We start from the raw sequence: 22,016 nt of genomic DNA, 5'->3' as shown, positions 1-22,016 counted from the left end.
AGGCGCGTATTGAGGCGTTCTTAGCTCTTAGGAGCTCCCTAATATCGTCGGACAATTTGAAGCGGTGAAGGAAGTCCTCCGCTACAACTTGTTTCGATGACCTATCTAATGTCGAGGTGATGTGTGACGTTAAGATGTCTATGGCTTCAGCGGTATCCTGAGGAGACGGGATAGAGTCCGGGTTAAACGGGAGCGATGGTGGATCAGATTCAGCCAGGCTGATGCCCAGCGTGTGCCAATCCACCACAGTCCTCGTGACGGGAACGGAATCGGGAGCGCGACCGAGCTTCATAACGACGGGACGGTGGTCTGAATCTAACTCTGAAACTACTTCGATCGAGTGTAAGCGCAGAGTTACGTTTTTTAATAACGCTATGTCGAGTATATCCGGGCGATGCGCGATATTTAGCGGGTAGTGAGTCGGGGTTAGCGGAGCGACGATATCGAAGGCGAGATCATCAACTAACGCGTCAAGCCGCCTGCCATTCGGGGTTGTGGTGTGTGAGTTCCACCTGATGTGTTTACAATTTAGGTCGCCCGCCAGAATGACAGAGCTTCCCATGCCAAGCAGCGCCTCGATATCACTGCTTAGAACGATCTTATCCGGTGGAAGATAAACGGACGCGATAACGATCGGCGCGTGTCCCGTCAGTGAGATTCGGCACACTGATGCTTCGATATTAGCGAGCGCGGGAGGATCGAGCGGGACGCAATGCAGGGCTCTTCTATAGTGCCACCGTGACGGTGCCACCACCACGAGCAGAGAGCCTGTCGTTCCTGACCATGTTATAGTTCGCGATTTTAGGGTCACGGCGCGCGGGCTTAAGTAGGGTCTCCTGCACTAAAAATATATCAATTTGATGGTCACGCAAAAAGTCAGAAACCTGGTCACGTTGATTTGCGAGACCGTAAGCGTTAAAAAATCCTATCGTTACGGATAGGGGCTTTATTCTACTTATATACGCCATTGATTACCGGCGGAGTGAGGGGAGGACGTACGTATTTAATGACGCGTATACGTCGGCGTATTCTTGCAAAACGGCGATAAAGTGTTGTGCAGTGGAGGCAGCGCGAATGGCGTCGCCCAAAGCGTTAACGCGCTCAAAGTTGATCGACTGAAAGAAGTCCAGAGAAGGTTTAAAAGGTTGATAAATATAAAAATGCTCAGAATTAAATAAAAATAACAATTTTGTTTTTCCTTTGATGTGTCCCCCGTTGGACGCATTTCTTTTGTTTGTTTTAAGTTAATTTTATACAAAAGTTTTTTTTGGGTTAGGTCTTTTATTTATCGATTGAGGCACTACGAAATCTGCCGGGTCAGCTAGTTTAATTATATATTTATTGTGCTTGTCACAGTCTAGTGACGTGTAGAAGAGATTTTGTCCATTTACAAAAGTACAGAAGTCTTTAATCCTGAGTTTTAATATGGATGAAGTCATTGTGATTTTAAGGAACTTTGTTTATAACTAACTATCAAGTGTGTCCATTTATCAAGTTCATAGTATTTTCTGAAATTTTCGCTAATTAATCGCTTTATGGTTGAATATTACTAAGTAATATACTAGACGAAAGCAGTGAAGTCATGAAAGGAATATTAAAATACGAGGAATTTTGATAATTCTATTTAATGCTTTACTTTATCGAGTCAAATACTAAATTAAATGTGGATAGTGTAATATGACTAAAAGAGTGTTATAGTGTGAAGATAGGAGTAGCATTGTGCAATGAAAGCAAATCGGTGGTATAGAGAGAGTATTTTGTGTAGGCTTATTGTAGTACAAGTGGATGCCATCATCCTTATGTCTGCACATATGCGAATTTGCGTCATGAGAACATAGCCAGAAAGCTTGAAAAAAAACCAATTACCTATACAACATAATTGAGACGTCAATCTCATGTGTTAATGTGAGTGATAGCATTCACCATTTCGCTATGTTCTTTACACGATCCATTTACTAAGAAATTATGACATAGTAATTAGAACTCTCATTTCACAATTTTCACCAAAATGACCTTTTTGTAGGTATTCAAAATTTTAAAATAGTACACCTGAATTAATTGTGTGTTTGTCTACTGTCATATTCATAATTAAGTACATTTTTTATTAATGACACATTGACTCCAATATATAATATGTATTACTCGTATAATACGAAATACTATTATGTAATAATAATAATAAGAATACTATAGTAGGTTTTTTAAGCCAATTAAACTACATATCAATATAAATTTTCAATTGGCTCTTTAAACAATTTGCTCTGAATTATATTAAGGGGACAGTATAGAAGTAAAATGAAAATTGTGTTGGTATTCATTAATTTAATTCCGTATAAAAGTAGAAACTGCTATTTATAGGAATCATTGCTGACTGTGGTCAATAATCCGGATGGTGGGTTTGTATCCTTTGTCGTCAGCTGTGAAGGTCACCTCGTATTCCTGACCATCGGGAGTTAGGTATGAGTATGAGCCTCGGACAGCAATACCTTGGTTTTCTCCTACGGTAATAAGACCGGCTTCCTCTTTCCTTGACACTCCATCACTAGTCTTGAATCTGAATTGGATTTAAAGAATATAATTTATTACTAAAAGCGATAAATACATGACATAGAAATCCATAGTGGAATTGGAGGACTCGAGCCGTTTAAACCGAAACGCCTTACTGCTTCACGGCAGAAATAGGCAGGGTGGTGGTACCTACCCGTGCGGACTCACAAGAGGTCCTACCAGAGGTAATAGAGTAATAAATTACTCACTCGAAATCATATCCATCAGGTCTGACAAAGCTGTTGTCTGAAAGGATTTCGGCGGTGCTTTTTTGCTCCTGTGCAATAATTACGCCGGCCAGTGCACAGAGAACGAACAGTTTCTGAAATAATTAATATAATTGTTAGTTCTTTATTCTTTATTGTACACGCAGTTAATACAATACAATAATTGCGAAAAGTTATAAAAAGGCGAGCTTAACTCAACAATTGAGTTATCTACCAGCTGACTGTTCTTTAAGAGGGAAAGCTTTATAAGTGGGTAGAAGAGTTTTTTTTTTTTATTGCCCTTGTAGGCAGACAGGGCCCACCTGATGGTGAGTGGTTACCGTCGCCCATGGACTTCAGCAATGCCAGGGGCAGAGCCCAGCCGCTGCCTAACGAAGAGTACAATCTAATCAATTTACTTACTGATACAATGCACAATAACGATCATATTAATAATAATAAAAAACACTAATAAATAATGTATCAGACTATATACATACACGTACATATATAATGAAATACATAAAATAAATAATAATAATATATAAGTAATATTAAATCGATAGATAGTGCTCCTTTAATGCCTTCCTGAATATTTCAAGTGAGGGGCTGGCACGGCTTTGCTAGCAGCAAATTAAATAGCTGACACTGTCTTGATTGCGTTTTGAATTATTCTAGTGCATTTGAAAGGCGGGTGTTTAGACGCTACTACGCATTAGCGGGCACCACCAATTTAGTTATTTTTCGTGTGATTGTGATGGTTATGGTTTTTTATTTTATTTACAAGACAAGATTAAATGGGTTATCTTACAGAGCTTAACAAAAGGATAATATGAATATAGATAAATCACAGAAATAATATCAGAAATAGTATTGATTTATTTCTGTGAAGTAAATATTAAATAAATTTCTAAATTAAAAAAAGAACGACTTATTCCGGTTCGATAGTAAAAAACAATAAAACTTACCAAAGCGACCATGGTGTTGGAAAAAGAGAATATTTTCTTTTTGCAATAAACAGATGAATGATACAAATGGTTCGGACCAAACTCCTTAAATACAGGCTTTGTTTGTCCACATTACAGCAACTGTAAATGTGCACACTGGCGTAGGTGATAATACAATATGTTTTATGATGAAACTCAACGACAAACGTCAAAATTGGCACACAACATAAAGTAGAAAAAATTGCGTATTGTTTTGTACAGAAACAGATGATAATTGACTTGACCGATCTTTTATTTCATTTTTTTCAGGCGGAAATTTCAGCCGTCCTTTGAATATAGTACCCAAGTGCTAGTCATTGGCACCGGAATCAATATCTCCGTAAAGGATTTAAAATGTCAGTATTAGAAAACGTAGAAAATATAGACGTGTATAATTTAATTAATCGTCGAAGTTGTTATTTATGTGTTATATTATAGGTATGTATATATTATATGTATTTTTCATCAATTTCGATTGTACATAATGACGTAGACAAAGACTAAAACAACATTTAAACGTAGTTTTGACTGTTGTGCTTTTTGCATGTAATCTTACGGTACCATTGAGCCTTGCTTATAAATCTAGAAGTCGTATAATGGAACGCTTAAATTGTTACTAAATTCCACGAACTCACTATTCACTCAGCGGGGGCCTGTTAGATTTGTTTTGATGAGCATTATGAATAATTCGTGTTTTTTAAGATCAGGACTGGGCCCGGTCCGGGGTCTGGCGCCTCTCCTCTCAGCGATCGGAAAAATATAGGAACCACTCCGTCGGAAACGCCGCTGGGACTTCATTACCGAAAAGAAAATATTAATAGACGAGCAGTTTGGGTTCCGCACCAAACACTCGTGCATACAAAAAGTGCACCGCCTCACGGAGCATATCTTAATAGGGCTAAATAAGCGGAAACCAATCCCGACCGGAGCTCTCTTCTTCGATATAGCAAAGGCGTTCGACGTGGCATAAGGGTTTAATTTATAAACTGTATAACATGGGAGTGTCAGACAGACTCGTGCTCGTTATACGAGACTTCTTGTCGAACCGTTCGTTTCGATATCGAGTAGAGGGAACTCGCTCTCGCCCCCGTTATCTGACGGCCGGAGTCCCGCAAGGCTCTGCGCTCTCCCCGTTATTATTTAGTTTGTTTAACAGTGATATACCCCGGTCTCCGGAGATCCATGTAGCGCTCTTTGCCGATGACACGGCTATCTACTACTTGTGTAGGAAGAAGTCGCTATTGCATCGGCGACTCCAGATTGCAGTAACTACCATGGTACAATGGTTCCCTCGCCCTCCGAATACCACTTCGAGCAGCCCACTCCTTAATAGGCGCGTTAACACCTCTGCCGTTAGCCCCGTCACTCTATTTGGTCAGCCCATACAGTGGGCCTCGAAGGTCAAATATCTGGGCGTCACCCTTGACAGAGGGATGATTAATATTAATGATAAATTGTCCCTTCGTAATAAGGTGATACTCTACAAAACTTGCATACGCCCTGTCATGACCTATGCATGTGTAATGTTTGCTCACGCGGCCCGCACCAACTTGAAACCCCTTCAAGTCATTCAATCCCGTTTTTGCAGGATAGCCGTCGGAGCACTATGGTTCCTAAGGAACGTGGATCTCCATGATGACCTGGAGCTTGACTCAGTCAGTAAGTATCTACAGTCAGCATCATTACGCCACTTTGAGAAGGCGGCACGATATGAAGACTCTCTTGTCGTGGTCGCCGGTAATTACATACCCGATCCTGTGGACCGAATGGTAAACAGTCGATGTCGCCCTAAGCACGTCATTACGAATCCTCCCGATCCATTAACGGTGCTTTTGGGTACCTCAAGCACGGTCACCTTTCTTGCCGAACCCGTCGCTTGCGACGAAGGGCTCGACGAATAAATTAACCCATAGACACAGCCCATTGAGTTTCTCGCCGGTTTTGTTCAGTGGGTCACGTTTCCTAGCCGGTGGTAGACACTGCGAAGCATTGCTCTTGCTAGGGCCAGTGCTAGCAACACTCCTGGTTTGAGCCCACCTACTAGCTCGGTGAATCTGTAATAGCCTAGGTTACTAGAATAGGTAGGAAAAAAAAAAGGAGTTTTTGGTGAGGGTTCAACTCCCAAATACGGCCTCGCGGGTAGGGTTTCCGTTATTTTCTCCTGTAAAGAAACCCTAGGAGCCTACAAAGCGTATAGGACGCTTTTTTTATTAACGGATAGCACGTTTTTTTATTAAGTTAATTTTACTGTATGCTGTTTTAAGTATTATCGTTTATTATTGAACGATACCATGTTACGAACATCGCAAGTTTACCGGATACCGGCAATGAAAAAAAAGGAACTATTGATTTTGAAGCATAACGTTTGGCAGATAAGATCCTATTTATTTTATTACCAGTCTTCACTACTTGCTAATAAAAATAAAATTCAACCTGAGGCGTCTGATTATCTTTGTGGTATTGAATTTTAATCATCGGGCGAACACTAGTTTCAATTGAATTAAAAAAAAAAAAGATTGGTTAGATTTAAATTTATTTACAACACATAAATTTTCTCACACGTCCTCGAAGTTTACGAGATTGATTTTTATTATTCACTAAATATTAAATTACAAATTAGTTTATAATCTCAGTGAACAAGGTCATTACGTAAATGCAATATTTTAAAACAAGTCTCATATCTTCGCATACCAAATCATATTAACATTTACAAAAACACTTTTTACATTCAAAATTTGTATCATTATGTGAAAAGATCGACTTGAGACCAATGCTGATATTGACCAATGACTATTTTATAATTAAATCGTGTTATTTGTAGTCTAAAACAAGAAGAAAATTATATATCGGTATAGTAATGAGTCAGTTAGAAACCTGTGAAATCCAAGACTGACAAAAAAGGACACACATTGTGACTTGTGACTAGGAGTGGGTAATATCGGTTTTGCCGCGTATCGAATCGTATCTATATATCGAGTATCAATATCGGATATTGAATCTATATATTTTCTGAATCTATATATTGATGGATGCTAGTAGATTTTCTCGATTCATGATATTTGAGATTTGAAACGATACGCTGATATAATATCGTAGTAGATATAGATTTAAGTCAACGTTATACGGTTGGTTTTCTGATATCAATTTATAATATGATTTAAAGTAATAAAAAGAACATGAAAATAAAAATATCAAAAAAACTTTCCTTCACGCTTTTACCAGGCTTAGGACTGGCTACATTGTTTTCAGTTTTTAGTATTATGTGTCTTAATTTAAAATTACAAAATATACCAAAAGAGTATAGATTTCAAATTTTAATACAAACACCAGAAATAAACTCAATTATTTGGATTCAACTAAAAATAGAAAAATGTGTACTTTAAAAATCAAACACAAAAAACTTTTATGTATTTATAAACACTTGTCCAAAAATTCTAGTTCAAGGTCAAAGCGCGTGAAATTAAATTTAACGATGCAAATAGGCTATACTGCATTCAAGTTAGGGTCGAAAGTTGAAACTTCTTTCCTAAATTGTATCCTGCTGATACGTTAAGAATAATCTACAGACATATGGACTTAAATATAAGGTTTACAATTGTATGGATAATGCCTGTTTCTGTTTCATTCATCACATGATATCCCTATCGTGCGCTCACTCACTCTGGCCGATTCGATACGAACCAAACGAATATTGCTGATATTCACGAATCGGTACGTTATGCCAATGCGCATCACATCGAGCAATATCGTGTATCGGCTGATATCGTTATATAGATTTCGATTCACGAATCGGTACGATATGCCGATGCGCATCACATCGAGCAATATCGTGTATCGGCTGATATCGATATATAGATTTCGTGCGGGGCGATATCGGATTCAACGATATTGCTGCGATATATAGATATTGAATCTATATACGATTTATATCACCCACTCTTACTTGTGACGTAGTCGCCATCAAAATGCGGGCGTGCAAGAGAGAGGCCTGATGCTCTTCAATCGCGCGCCCACACTTCTTTATGCATACTAGTGGTCCTCTAATAGTCGAAATTCGACTATAACTAATGGAAATTATAAGTTTGTACACTGTTATGATTCTATTGTCAAGGACTATTATACTTCTTTAATCACAGATTTCGTCAAGACTATACTTTAGATAAATATTAATAAAAAGAAAACAATACATATTTAATCTATTTTCAATTTGACAGACTATAACTGACAGACTGCAAAGAAAAGTTTGACAATAAATAGTATGCATACATGTGTGTGTCAAATACATGGTAGTGTGTGTAATGTTTTATTTATTGATTTAATGTATCTTTTATGCATTATTTAAAAAAAAATTAGTTTTGAGCACTTCTTCTCTATAATCTCTATAAGTGTTGAAAATTTCATACTCCTCCGTCCGCGCAGTTTTCGTAAAAAGGAATACAAAGTTTTTGCTTCACGTATTAATATATAGATTATTTAAGCATGATTAGCTTATTCTATTCTAAAAATAAGATCTCATTTGAATTTTACAATGTCATTGTCATTAAAAGGTTTCCAATGTTTTTTTTTGATAGCGTTTAAATAAACAGACTAAAACAATAAATTACAATACAGTCTTTCGAAATCTCATTCAATCTCATTTTGTTCAATCCTTTGTCTTATGAAACTTTCTTGATGATTGTTCTGTAGCCTCTTTTGCCAGCTTTGTAGATCATCTCGTAGAGTTGACCTTTGCTGTTGTACCAGCGTACAGCACCGTGGACGTCGAGGGCCGCATCGTTCGTCCCGAGGTTCTGTATGGCTCCCTCCTCAGTACGAGATGAGCCGTCACTGGCGTCGTAACTATAATAGAATTAAACAATTATTGCTTTAAAATTTGTACGTTGCAACTTAATTATTAAATTATTTTTTTATTGCTTAGGTTGTTGGACGAGCTCGCGGTACACCTGATGTTAAGTGGTTACCAGAGCCAATAGACATCTAAAACGTAAATGCCGCCACCCACCTTGAGATATGAGTTCTAAGGTCTCAGTATAGCTACAACGGCTGTACGGCAGAAATAGGCAGGCAATACCTACCCGTGCGGACTCACAAAAGGTCCTACCACAAGTAATTACACAAATTATAATTTTGCAGGTTTGGTTTTTTTATTACATGATGTCATTCCTTCTCCGTTGATGTCAAGCGTGAACATTTATTTTGTTAAGTACGTATTTCATTAGATAAAGTGGTACCCGCCGCGCCGGCGGGATTCGAACACCGATGCATCGCTAGATACGAATGCTCGAATTTGTGTTCGAATCTATGGGCACCCGTACTCACATAATACTAAATGAGCCCGTCCATTAATTAACAATCACTCATCTGTCATTTATGAATATTAATATACTAATTTTAGTTTTAATTAAAAATCAGATATAACCTTAAAATGTTGTCGATAGATAGTGACGCGATAGATTCTCAAAAAAGCTCAAGATTAAATTTACTGTCATCTTAGTTAAACGTAATCATAAATGAAATTATATAATTTTCAATACAGCAGATTTCGGTGAAATAATAAATGTGCACCGTCTAAGATTGTTGATTTTTTTTCGTTAGTAACTATCGTGGGTAAGTTTTTAACCGGTATATAGTGATGATAGAGCATATTGCAAAAGTAGGGACCAGCGTCGTATCTATTTCTACGATGAAACAATCATTCACTGTGGGAATGGGTTGGGCGTAAAACAAAAACTATAGCAGAGACTCGGAGCTCAAATCTCAAGTCCGTGGCGGCATTCTGGTTGTGATTATCTACGTGTTCCTGTAACTACTTCTTATACCCGGTGGGTCAACAGTTCGTTCACCAATAATAATATACAAAACAAAAAACTGTTTAATAAAATTACTCGACCAAAATGCTGAAAATGGATAAGCTTCATTGTAATTATCGCTATATTTGTTAATTAATTAGCCCGCCACCCAATAATCGTTTAATAATTGTTTAATCAATCTCCCTTGAAGTACAAATGATCATTATGTAAAATTTCAACTAGATTCCAACTTAAAGAAGATGAATTTAAAAAAAACAACAAATTTTACAATATGTTGTCATTATTTCCGAGATCACAGTAATATCTACTTATATTTTCTAACTATTATACTTTATGGCAATTGTTGTCATAAAAGCTTTGTGTTTCTCTATTGTGTTCGATTTAACTATGTAAATTCTATGTAGTTATTTTGAATTTAATGTTATAGGGCAGTGTTCGGTATTGGGTACAGCTTATATTTTAAATACATAATGTATCTACACGACATTTTGCAAGAATGTCATTAATGTCATACGAAGGTCATTCAAGATTCTTAAAATAATAGTTACCTCTAATATATATTTATATTTATAACATGACATATACTTATTCCTTGTCTTCTTAGATTAACCAAATGTGTATTCGAAAGGTTTTTAGAAAATACTTTAATAGGAGTATCTACATAGTAGGCTAGGTTCGATCGACCTTACGACCGAGTATACCTTATATACTTCTCTATTTTAGTCTAATTTTGATTTGATTTGACTTTAACTTGAAAAACAGGGTCTAAATCTCAATTTTAATGTATAGTTTATCGTATTTATAGCGTTTGAGAAATGATCTATACTAATATTATAAAGAGGAAAGATTTGTTTCTTTGTATTGAATAGGCTCCGAAACTACTGAACCGATTTGAAAAATTATTTCATTGTTTGGTAGCTACATTATTTCCGAGTGACATAGTGTATATTTTTTTTTTGAAAAATATTAGGAATCCTTACTAAAACTCCAATAATGTAACCCAATGTGTCAAAAAATTACCTAAAATATTCCTTACATCGCGTGCCTTGCGAAAAAGGATTGATGATAGAATGAAATAATGTACTACGACTTTGTAGAACACATTATTATGTACAAAAAGTGTCGCGACAGCATATGTCTAATTATTATAGTTATGCCGCAATAAGTGTTCTTTTATTTAAAAAAATAAAACAACGTCAAATATCGTTGAAATTTTTGTTAAAGACCCGAGCGAAGCCGGAGCGGGCCGCTTGTGTTATATTAATGCAAAAAAGTAGTCGCACCCTTCAATCCGTAATGTATCGTTGCTTGGCAGGAATGCTGTTCTCACATTACTCTCTATTACCAATAAATGCCGATTCGATTGCTTACGATCCCACTATATGGTATATTACGTAGAGACAACTGCTGGACACTCTTTAGTGGATCCCTTCATCGCTCTGACTATATTTATCGGAAGATTCGGGTAGGTGCTAGTCTTGGTTGAAAACAATCAGCCAAAATGTTTGTTAAGCATGTCTACGATTACTAATGTTTTTCTAGGAAGGAGGGATGGTTCATGGACTTGGGGGCTTTTTAGCCTCACTAAGATGGCTGGGCGAGCACTTGTTTGGCCAGGATGGGAAGAATTTGCTAACAACCGCCCCAGTGTCTCAGAAAAAGACATGACAGATCAACTGGATATGCGTCTGGAATCGTGATCTGCTGAGAAGATCCTAAGAGAACCACAGCGAGCTGATGTTATATGTCATGATCAGGTTGCTAACAATATCATGACGGTTTCAGTATTACCACATGCTGGTCTATAAGCGTAAATTACGAAAATGTATGATAATTCAATTAAAACAGTTTTTTCCTGACAAAAATCAAAATACCAAATAATATTCAAAGCAAAATTAAAATCCAACTTGTCGAGCGTTAAACAAGACACTTTAGTGTTTATTTTACTTTAATTGAGGTCTTTAAGTAACGGACCCATAAAGTTAATCGAACCTCAAAAGGACATTCACCTCATAAAAGGCGTACAGAGCATGTGTTTTGTTTTTGTGGTCAGAATTGACACCATTATGTGCCGGCTATAATTTCTGTGAAGCTAAAACAAGTTTGAGACAGCCTAAAAGATTTAGTTTTTTCTTCGAGCGCAGACGAGTGACTCGTCAGTAATGTATCATGCTATTTTTAGAACTGCAATACTGTTATGAAAAAAAACCGATGTATTAATAATAACTACGCTAAGCAGGGGTAGAATACAACCGATAAATTATTGAGACAGTCATATTATACGCATTCCTGCAGATCTTTTTTTTTTTTTTCGTTTTTTCCATTCTATTTTAAATTTATTTTTATTACATACATATGTGTATGGACTAACAAACTCATTGTTTTCGCGGTTTTAAATGGTTACCGAACCAGTAGAAATTTTAAAAGAATCTTCTTTAAAGGTAAATAATACGTATTTAACACATGATATTTTTGAACTCGATCCACGATGTTTGAATAGCGTCGTGCTATGAAATTAAAGCCGCAAAATGTTTTTTATTATTGATGGTAAGGCAAGGTAGGCTAGATTGTTTGATAGACATGATAGCTGATAAGTAATTGAGGCTTCGTTTGTGTCACTCGTGAATATTAGGATTCCCGTTGTCATATTTATGTGCTCCGTTTACTGTTTGAAATGAAAAGGGCCTTCAGTTTTTTGTTAGTCGACAGGAAAATAATTATCGTATCACTCAATAAAATAAGAAGGTGGCTTCAATATTTTATTGTACATTAAGGTTAGACAAAAGTGTTAATTTAACTGCAATGTCATATGAAATTAAAAGGTTGAAATATTTATTGTTTTTACATTGTGCATTATATCTAACTCTGTTTTTTTTTTCATTACAATATCAATTCTCAACATTAGTTCTCAATGTTTCATTATTTATGTTATCGTATAACGAAACATAAACGTATTGAAATTTAATTGTTAGAATATAAACTAATGATGTTTATATTTAATTATCACCATATTGTTTTGTTTAGTTTTTCAGGTGAGTTTCATTGTTGCATGTTATAAAATATTCATAATTTTATATTTAATCTAAAGCGAAATTGAACCTTGTATTTGGTCTCCTAACTCAATTTCATTTTACATAAAATGAGGCCTCCTCATTCACAGAAAATGCATAAAATGTTTATGTGGTGATTATTGTGTTAAAATGTTTTAGCGCATATGTGCATGCTAGCCGAACAAATTGTTATTATTAACTAAGAAAACTTCGACGCGCTCCAATGTGCCACTAGTGAATTGTATGAAAAATCGTCTTCGTGAATCGTTGATAGTACTGACAAAAACCTTCTTTCGAGAGCCAACAATAATTATGCTAAGTTTCATCACAGGTGGTAGTTTTTTTTTGACGTTCAACAAGTATGTACTTTCATTTATGTTGAATAATTTTTTTTTAATTTGATTTGATTTGATTTGACAATTGGATGTTTGGTTTAGGAGACCGTAGATAATAAATAAATAAAAAAATAAAAAAATCGTTTGCATAAAGATTCTTTGCCAGTTCACAGGAGCAAAAAGCTTTCTTAGGGCACCACGCCAAAATTGCGAGCTTGTAAATAATCTCGAATAAAACAATACACGCTTCGATGCCAATAAACACGGAGGTCAGGTAACAGGACCAGCAGGCTACAAAGGACAACATAAAGGCCAATTAACATAATCATGACATTCCGTGTTGTTTGTGATTTAAAGGTTGTTTTTTTGCTCTAGATAGGAGACCAGTTCACGGTCTACCTGGAGTCAACTGACTACTCCGGCATGAGGGCCAGAGTTTGCACTAATATACATTAACGCTTGCTTGATCAAAACAGAAACCATAATGCGTGACCGGCTCCACAATAGAAATAGGCTAGACAGTAGCAACTACTAGGGCGTACTCCCTTTATGCCCTACCATCAGTACTAAGCAAGTGAGGTTTCTTCAATCCGTGCTTGTTGTGTTCTGACTCACACATTTAGCTTTCATTTTCGTTTTAGTATTCTAAATGTCGTTCGATGTTTTTAGGTATTTCCAACGCGTACAATTGTTTATTGCTTTTCATAAAATTCCTGGCCTCATTTCTATTTCTTTATGTACTTATAATAAAATCGATGTCAGGGGAATTGTAAATTTTAATTTTAAAGGAGGACCTCATCGTGGCTAGTTTTCATTTAGATTTAATGTCTATATATACTTATACTATATATCTTACTGGTCGTAGGATCTGTTGTGAGTCCGCGCGGGTGGGTACCACCACCCCGTCATTTCTGCCGTGAAGCAGTAATGCGTTTCGGTTTGAAGGGTGAGGCAGCCGTTGTAACTTACTTGAGACCTTAGAACTTATATCTCAAGGTGGGTGGCGCATTTACGTTGTGGATGTCTATGGGCTCCAGTAACCACTTAACACCAGGTGGGCTGTGAGCTCGTCCACCCATCTAAGCAATAAAAAAAAAATCCCCTGAAGATTGTGTAGGCTTTCAAGTATATCTGGACGTCTACCATAGACCCAGGAATAAGCCGAGCTTTCGAAGATAGATTCAATACTTCTTATACAGCCTTAATACCTATCAAGGGAATTACTCAATATATTATTACATTCGAATATCATTAGTAAATGTAACGTTAGCTGTTTTAGAATTCCGTGTGATAGCCAAACCGGTAGCAATCAACACAATTACTTACACGTGATTAGGTTGATTAATATCGGACATGTAGGAACTTTTAATCAAACAGTTCTCGAAATTTCGATTTTAAAATCAAATTGCATAATCGGTGCACAATTCGGTATTGGTGTGCTGTGTTGTAACAAAAGTAGCCCCCGAATGAGCCTTTAAATTTCGGCAAGTTCCGATATCTCAGTAAATCTGAATTTTTTATTTATTGCTTAGATGGGCGAACGAGCTCACAGCCCACCTGGTGTTAAGTGGTTACTGGAGCCCATAGACATCTACAACGTAAATGCGTCACCCACCTTGAGATATAAGTTCTAAGATCTCAGTATAGTTACAACGGCTGCCCTATCCTTCAGACCGAAACGCATTACTGCTTCACGGCAGAAATAGGCGGGGCGGTGGTACCTACCCGCGCGGACTCACAAGAGGTCCTACCACCAGTAATAAAAATAATAAATTAAATTATTTATTCGAATATTGATATTTCGGAATCCGGTACGGATACCTATTATATGGACACGCGCTTATTTTTGAATACGATACTCATATTCTAACTTTGTCAGAATGCATCAACAAATAATAATGGATCTATGTAATAAAATAATAAATGTGCTTTTCTCTGTTGCTCTGTACGCTTCGGTACATTTACGAGTATATCTACTGATGGTGAATATTATTGTGAATTCGCATATGCCGCTCATAAATCAGGTATAGATAAGGATGAGGCTTAATTATGGCTTTGTAATAGTTAAAATATCGTAACGCGCAAACTTCATGCACGAGTATGTGTGAGATATTTTGTAATTATTTAAATTTTCGAATTGTTTTTGGGCTTTTTTGATGTATTTCGTTATTTATTGTATTAAAATATTGATTGCATATTGAGTATGCACACTAATTAATATGCATTAAAATTTCAAGATCAAGATTAAGGCTCAATAGAATTATTCTGCTTAAATTCAATAATAAATTATCAGTGTAACACAATAAAATATTAGTTTGACCTTATTCCGTTTTGAAATCATTATAATTTTTAAATTTATTTGACGATTAATGTATAAGATTTAATATAGAAGCAGTCAATAGAATTTAAATTTAAAGTAAAGGCTTTATATTTTAATAAAATAGCCATGAATATTGTATCTGTGGATTGGTTGGTATTCATTTAAATGTTTATAGATAGATAGATCATAGATCCAATAAAAGGTAAAGGTATGTTGTCCCAGCCTCCACAAGCCATTACTACTGTCTATAGCAGTTTTACCTTTAGTTGCTTATTTTCGTGCCAAATTTATCCTAGCCACTAACTTTTTTCAAGGGAGGTAAGCCGATTAACATCCCATAGTTTGATCTAATTTAAAAACAAAATTATAGTTATCAGATGGAAATGTAGTTTTTGCTGTGAACTGAGCCTCTATTGTGAGTCGTAACCGGATATTTTGAGTGACAGCTGTTTGTGACATTGCCACTCAATCTCCACTACAAGGCCGACGAACTGTGACAATATCGATAACATATCCGGTTGTTATAGCTTTGCTCCTACAGCGTGTTTAAACGGAATTTTCACCATATTATTATATCCGTATTCCATACATGTATTATAAAATAATAATAAATTATAATAATGTAAATGTCTATGGGCTCCAGAAACCACTTAATACTAGGTGGGCTGTGAGCTCGTCTACTCATCTAAGCCTTAAAAAAAAACGCGCTTCAAAAAGAATGCTGTCCGACAAATTGATAGCAGGTTCGTTTTCTAAAATCTAATTCAAATTTCGATTTAAATCAGTCCATAACTAGAAGAACGAACCAGATTGTCATTTATTATAATTCGGCCTTGTTATAAACCTGTAAGAATTTTAATACATTTTAAATATGAGTATAAGAAAAGTTAATTGGAAATTTATTAAATAATTTAGCCGTTATTATAATTTAGTAAACATTATCGCTGGCTATTTAAATTATGGCAGAATTCTTCACAAATGTGAATCTGATTGAGTCATAACATAGTTATTTGGACATCCGTGACAATTATATTATTTTTTGTTTATTTTTATTGGGTAATTTTGATGTTCCGCGGCAAAGATTAGACGATCTATTATTATCGTGCTATAAGGATCTCGATTAAGCTATCACGAGTTAAGTTTGTTAACTAAGTGGAATGCAAGTGCTCTGAGGAATTGTTCGAGATGATACCGACATCTCGTTTTTACCATCGCATCGCCCGCCACCGGAGTACAGTTCATCCATACTACCTGGAGCCACTACGTTCATCCACAGTGCGTTTCCAGAGATCTTTTTTGCCACGTACCATCCGGCTATGGAATGAGCTCCCCTCCACGGTGTTTCCCGAGCGCTATGACCTGTTCTTCTTCAAACGAGGCTTGTGGAGAGTATTAAACGGTAGGCAGCGACTTGGCTCTGCCCTTGGCATTGCTGACGTCCATGAGCGACGGTAACCACTCACCATCAGGTGGGCCGTATGCTCGTCTGCCTACACGGCAATAAAAAAAAATGCAATAAGGGTAATTACATGTCTAGTCATCATTATTGCCTAAAATACGTATTGTTATTTGTGGAATATGAAGTTCATTGAAATGTTATTACCATTAATACAATTTGCACAAGTTTAGTAACTACCGCTTTGTAATTACCGTGTATTCTATTATATAACTTATGCGACAAACGTAAAAATAGTATTGTGATAGCGGGTACAAGCTGATCCAATAGATACTGTATGACCACACTGTCCACATAAGCCAAGGTTTCATTTTCAACGGATATTGTGTCACTAAAGGTTCTGCTAGTATCTCTTGAACTGTTACTTGACATTAAGCAATAAGTACTTAATAAAACCTAAAATTTTAGATAAGGTAACGTCATTTTATCGAATATCTATGAATGTGTTAGGAATGTGGCCGTTTGAAGGAACAGCTCAGTGATAAACAGCTACAGTATATTTAGTGGTTTTGATTATGTTATTATAAATTACAGCATTTGGTAGTGAATATTTCTTTTTAACTAGTTATAAAATAGTTTCTTAATCTGGGCCATTTACATTAAATATAGAGTAAGTATGTGTAACTCAAAGTTTCATACCCTAATGCCCGTGGTTTTCATACAATAATTAGGATTTTAGAACTACCCCATCTCTTTCGTGGGGTTGTAGCAAAAGGCAATTAAAGGAGAATAGACAGCATCTTTCTCGTTTCGTGGATTTTGTTACTGAAAGATGACTATGTTGCTTTTGATCTCTTCGGCTGTATAGTGATAACCTTGAATTATACTAGTCATACTGGTTATGTGAGCCTGATCAGAACGGAACCTAGCTTTTCTGCCTATTTCTGTCGCGAAGAAATCATCCAAGAGTGAAATAGCCACTGTGCGATTGAAGTTTTGACCTCATGTAGTAAGATAAGTGGGCTCATATATTCATTCAGGGTGTTATGCATGCGAGCTTCGGTGGCCACTTAATAACGTGTGGGCCGTGAGTTCGTCTGCCCTTATGAACTAATTATAAAACGTTACACTACAATTTTTATTTTGTTGTATCATTAATGCATGGTTTTTCTTAAGTTAAAAAATGAAATCTAATGTTTCATTTGAAAAAAAAAGGATTTCATAATCAATTTTGACATCAATAACGGTAAAAAAATCTTAAAAATGTCTACGCAAAACAATTTAACTATTGACCTTCATTATCACATTTTTTTTCAATTGCACGAGCCTATCAAATTGAAAATTAACGTTAAAAACTTTACCGACTTCCATATTTGATTGTGGCTTTAATTATAATATTGTGAACGCGATTGATTTGTTCGCGTTAATTTGTCAAGCTTTAACGTATTGAATTTAAATCAGACAAGCGCGCAATGTAACTCGAATTAAGCTATTACACGTTGACGTCTTGTACAGCGAACCCCGTACGCAAGCTGACAGCGCGCGTTACATTACGTGTGTAAAAACAGTTAGTATATTTTGCATTGCAATGCAAGTTTTCGGATACATTATTTAAATATTATTGTAACAGGACCTACTGGTGGTAGGACCTCTTTTGAGTCCGCACGGGAAAGTACCACCACCCTACCTATTTCTGCCGTGAAGCCGTAATGCGTTTCGGTTTGAAGGGTGGGGTAGCCGTTGTAACTATACTGAGACCTTAGAACTTATATCTCAAGGTGGGTGGCGCATTTACGTTGTAGATGTCTATGGGCTCCAGTAACCACTTAACAAAAGATGGGCTGTGATCTCATCCACCCATCTAAGCAATAAAAAAATAAAAGGGCTCTGAGAAGACAGCTACTAATCAATTTTAATTTTTTTAATTCCTTGATATCTATTACTCTGTACATAAACTTACATAAATATAATATTTCAAATGTAATAGTGTTGTCTAAAAATAATAATAATTTCAAATAAAATAAGAGCGCGCTTAAATAAGTAAGCAGTTTTCTTTATAGTTACATAAATATTTATATGTATATTTAAACAAAATATTTATATTTGTGTATATCTAGTGTCACCAACAAAATTATATCTCATTATTAAAAAGACAATAATGGATAATGTACTTACTGAAATTTATATGAATTTGGTAAATTGTCTGTATCTAAGTCATATCGAACGACTTGAACTTTGTTCTGATTGTTGACGAATGGACCGGCTGCTATCACTTGCAGAAGCAGCGAAGCACCGCATACCTGAAAATTGGTTATTGTTGGTATTATTAATTTAGTTTATTTATTATCAACTAGCTGACCCGGGAGACTTCGTAGTGCCTCAATCGATAAATAAAAGACCTAAGCTTTTGTATAAAACAAACTCAAAACAAACAAAAGGAATCCGTCCGACGAGGGACACATCAAAGGAAAAACAAAGTTGTTATTTTTATTTAATTCCGAGCATTTTCATATTTATTTACCTTCAAACCTTCTCTGGATTTCCAAAAAAAAATTCAAGACCACAATTAGCCAAATCGGTTCAGCCGTTCTCGAGTTTTAGCGAGACTAACGAACAGCAATTCATTTTTATATATAGAGATTAGTTTACTTATAGGCGTCGATTGGAGAAACGAGTATGTAAATCAAGAAGTATTTTCTTTAAACATATTAATCAAAATAACCAATAACAATTTTTTATAAGAAATCTCCAAACGCTTGAAGGAAGCTACACGTGATGCTAAGGCTGGCTGGTACTTTGCACAGAGAGTGAGTTTGGCTGCCCAACGAGGTAACGCAACCAGTATCTTGGGAACTGTGCCTCCTTCAAGCGTATTGGAAGATTTGTTCTACTGTATGAATTGATTTATGTTAAATTATTTTGATTTGTTAAGGTTATTCGATAGTAGACCGATTTGGCTAATTTTGGTCTTGAATTATTTGTGGAAGTCCAGAGAAGGTTTAAAAGGTAGATAAATATCAAAATGCTCGGAATTAAATAAAAATAACAATTTTATTTTTCCTCTGATGTGTTCCCCGTCGGACGGATTCCTTTTATTTGTTTTAAGTTTATTTTATACAAAAGTTTAGGTCTTTTATTTATCAATTGAGGCACTACGAAGTCTGTCGGGTCCGCTAGTATAAATTTAAAATTGCTATCAAAGTACTGTGAAGCCGCAGGGACAGGAATCAATATTCTTATTATTTTGGGGCGCTAAGTGGACACGTGTTTTGATTTTAAGGGTAAGACAGCGATTAAATATTACAAAAGAGACTTTTATCCCATGGCTCAAGGCGGCGATATTTACCCTATGATTATAACCTTCAGTAACCCCTTAATGTCAAGCGTGCCGTGAGCCTGTCTTCCCATCAAGGGAAAAAAAACTTGTGGCACTATAATATAGTGTATTTGATATACGAACTGCTAGAAGCTTGTATTGTGTATTCTTGAAAACTGTACGTACCGTGATGGTACTAAATTATCAGATGCAACAATAACCAACAACACCGCCCAAATTAGAACAACAAACAAATTTTCATATAAACTAAAACATGCTTCGTTTATTTTTTTTATTAAAAAGAGATTAGACAATCCTTTTATCGCAAAATATATTAAGAGTATCAAATGTTGATGTTGAATTTTAATCGGCATTTTAAAGTAATGATCTAAATTTACGTTCCAGGATATTTTCAAGGTTAACATATTGTAGGAATTTATAATCCACACCTTTCGGTAACCGATTGGCAGTTGAGTGTAAAATAAAAAAAAAGTAAAATCATATCTAAACACTACTTCATGTTTCGGAAAATATCGTAACACGGCTTCTTAATATTATTAGAAAATTAGGTAAGGTCTTATTTAAACACTTTAAGCGATAGTCTCAGGAGATGTTGCATTAAGAACAATTTTAAAGGTTAAAACATGCTCATCAAGACATAAGTAGTTATGAAGCGATTTGCGTTAGAACTTAACACGTACATAAGATGCGGCTTTTTGCAATAGAATATCTTTGACGATATATCGTAATCACGGGGAGGTCATCAGATAAAAAAATAATACCTAAAGCCTCAAGTAGTGATCACGATAATATTTTGTAACCATTTACTTTAGTGGCACTGATCGCTCTAATACAATTAATAATAAAGTTGAATTCATAATTACCAAAGCGAGGAGCATCTTCATGGATTGCAAGGATGACAACGGAAACAAGTGACTTCCTGTACAGGTTGTAGTCTGAATGTGTTAACGGTGTCGCAAGTTCCGTCCTTATATATTAAGAGCAGTCCGCGTGTGCGCTAGGCGCCGCGTACATCCGAACGCTCAGCTCTTCTTGAACTGAAACTAAGCCAATTCTAGCTGTCCATTAAAAGATAGACGAATGAATAGACGTGATGTCTAAAGTATACGTCATACATGGTCACGTAACATGGAGACATGTCGTGTCCTATTTAGAAATAAATAAACAATGGACTTCGAAGCATAGCACCGCCGACATACTGTTAATAGTCGATGTGAAATCAGCGCACACATTCATCCGGAGTAATGTCTTTTGTTTCTATACGAAAACCAGTAAAACAAATGATTTACAATGAGTACAACAGAGGAACATAATAGCTGGTTGCTACCAATCTCGCTTCAATACTTGAGGATTCGTTAAGTGCTAAAATGACTGGCGATGCGTCATTGCTTGTTTCTAGTGACAAAAGTAGGGAAGGAAAATTTAAGTGCCACAGAAGGGAAAGTAGGGCCAGGTCTTGGGTCAACGCTCTTGTTTATTTTAGTGCGCACGTTGTTGCTGTGTTGCATTCGTGTTGGTAATTCTCAGGATTATTTGGTTACTAATTCTTTACAACTCGAAGGCTATTATACGTATTAGATAGAATAGCGGTTTTGGAAAATATTTTAAATGGTTCTAATAATTAAGTCATGACGATATAAATCCAAGCCACGTCGATATTAACTAGACGCATTGATTAATTTGGTCATACTATAATGTTATTAAAGAATATTATAACTTTACTGGTTTATGGTATATTGTAATTGTGCATTTTTATTAATGCGTTATCTTAATGAAACCGTAAAAGCATAATACGTCCATTTTATTAAATTTTATACCGAACAGCTTCTTTAGGTCACCTTGAGACGTGTAAGATAAATTGCTTTTATAAAGGAATTTTATCGTTCGTCATACATTAGTAAGGATCGTGACTGCATCATTTCTTTATTATGCATATTTTTATCAGAGAAAACACGTTGGTGCTGCTAAAGTGCATACACTATAAAAATGAAGAATTTAAATTCGTTATAATTTTTTTAAATAACAAATT

The 22,016-nt window shown here is 35.8% G+C and overlaps 2 protein-coding genes across 2 annotated transcripts; both read right to left on the bottom strand.

Annotated features, from left to right (window-relative positions):
* Positions 1-2,321: 2,321 nt before the first annotated feature.
* CPR25 (cuticular protein RR-1 motif 25) lies at positions 2,322-3,884 on the bottom strand. The gene is made up of 3 exons (XM_028176748.2): positions 3,722-3,884; positions 2,757-2,869; positions 2,322-2,554 (listed from the first exon to the last, which is right to left on the bottom strand). Exons 1-3 carry the CDS (start codon positions 3,731-3,733, stop codon positions 2,362-2,364), a joined length of 318 nt encoding a protein of 105 aa, XP_028032549.1. The 5' UTR covers positions 3,734-3,884; the 3' UTR covers positions 2,322-2,361.
* A 2,304-nt stretch (positions 3,885-6,188) lies between these two features.
* Positions 6,189-21,021, bottom strand: LOC114244820 (endocuticle structural protein SgAbd-6). Its single transcript, XM_028176729.2, has 3 exons — positions 20,851-21,021; positions 18,826-18,950; positions 6,189-8,578 (listed from the first exon to the last, which is right to left on the bottom strand). The coding sequence occupies exons 1-3, from the start codon at positions 20,869-20,871 to the stop codon at positions 8,395-8,397; spliced, it is 330 nt and encodes a 109-aa protein (XP_028032530.2). The 5' UTR covers positions 20,872-21,021; the 3' UTR covers positions 6,189-8,394.
* Between the last annotated feature and the right edge of the window lie 995 nt (positions 21,022-22,016).

Source organism: Bombyx mandarina, chromosome 22 (genome assembly GCF_030267445.1).
Source record: "Bombyx mandarina strain Sakado chromosome 22, ASM3026744v2".
Lineage (NCBI taxonomy): Eukaryota > Metazoa > Arthropoda > Insecta > Lepidoptera > Bombycidae > Bombyx > Bombyx mandarina.
Note: the sequence above shows the minus strand (reverse complement) of the source record. Positions and strands in the feature narration are given on the sequence as shown.

Excerpts from the sequence above, each read along its gene's own strand:
- LOC114244820 (XM_028176729.2), bottom strand. The coding sequence starts at position 20,871 with ATGAAGATGCTCCTCGCTTTG. Across the intron at positions 18,951-20,850 it reads TGAAGATGCTCCTCGCTTTG|GTATGCGGTGCTTCGCTGCT; the intron begins GTAATTATGAAT and ends ACCAATTTTCAG. Across the intron at positions 8,579-18,825 it reads CCAAATTCATATAAATTTCA|TTACGACGCCAGTGACGGCT; the intron begins GTAAGTACATTA and ends ATTCTATTATAG.
- CPR25 (XM_028176748.2), bottom strand. Across the intron at positions 2,555-2,756 it reads CCTGATGGATATGATTTCGA|ATTCAAGACTAGTGATGGAG; the intron begins GTGAGTAATTTA and ends AATCCAATTCAG.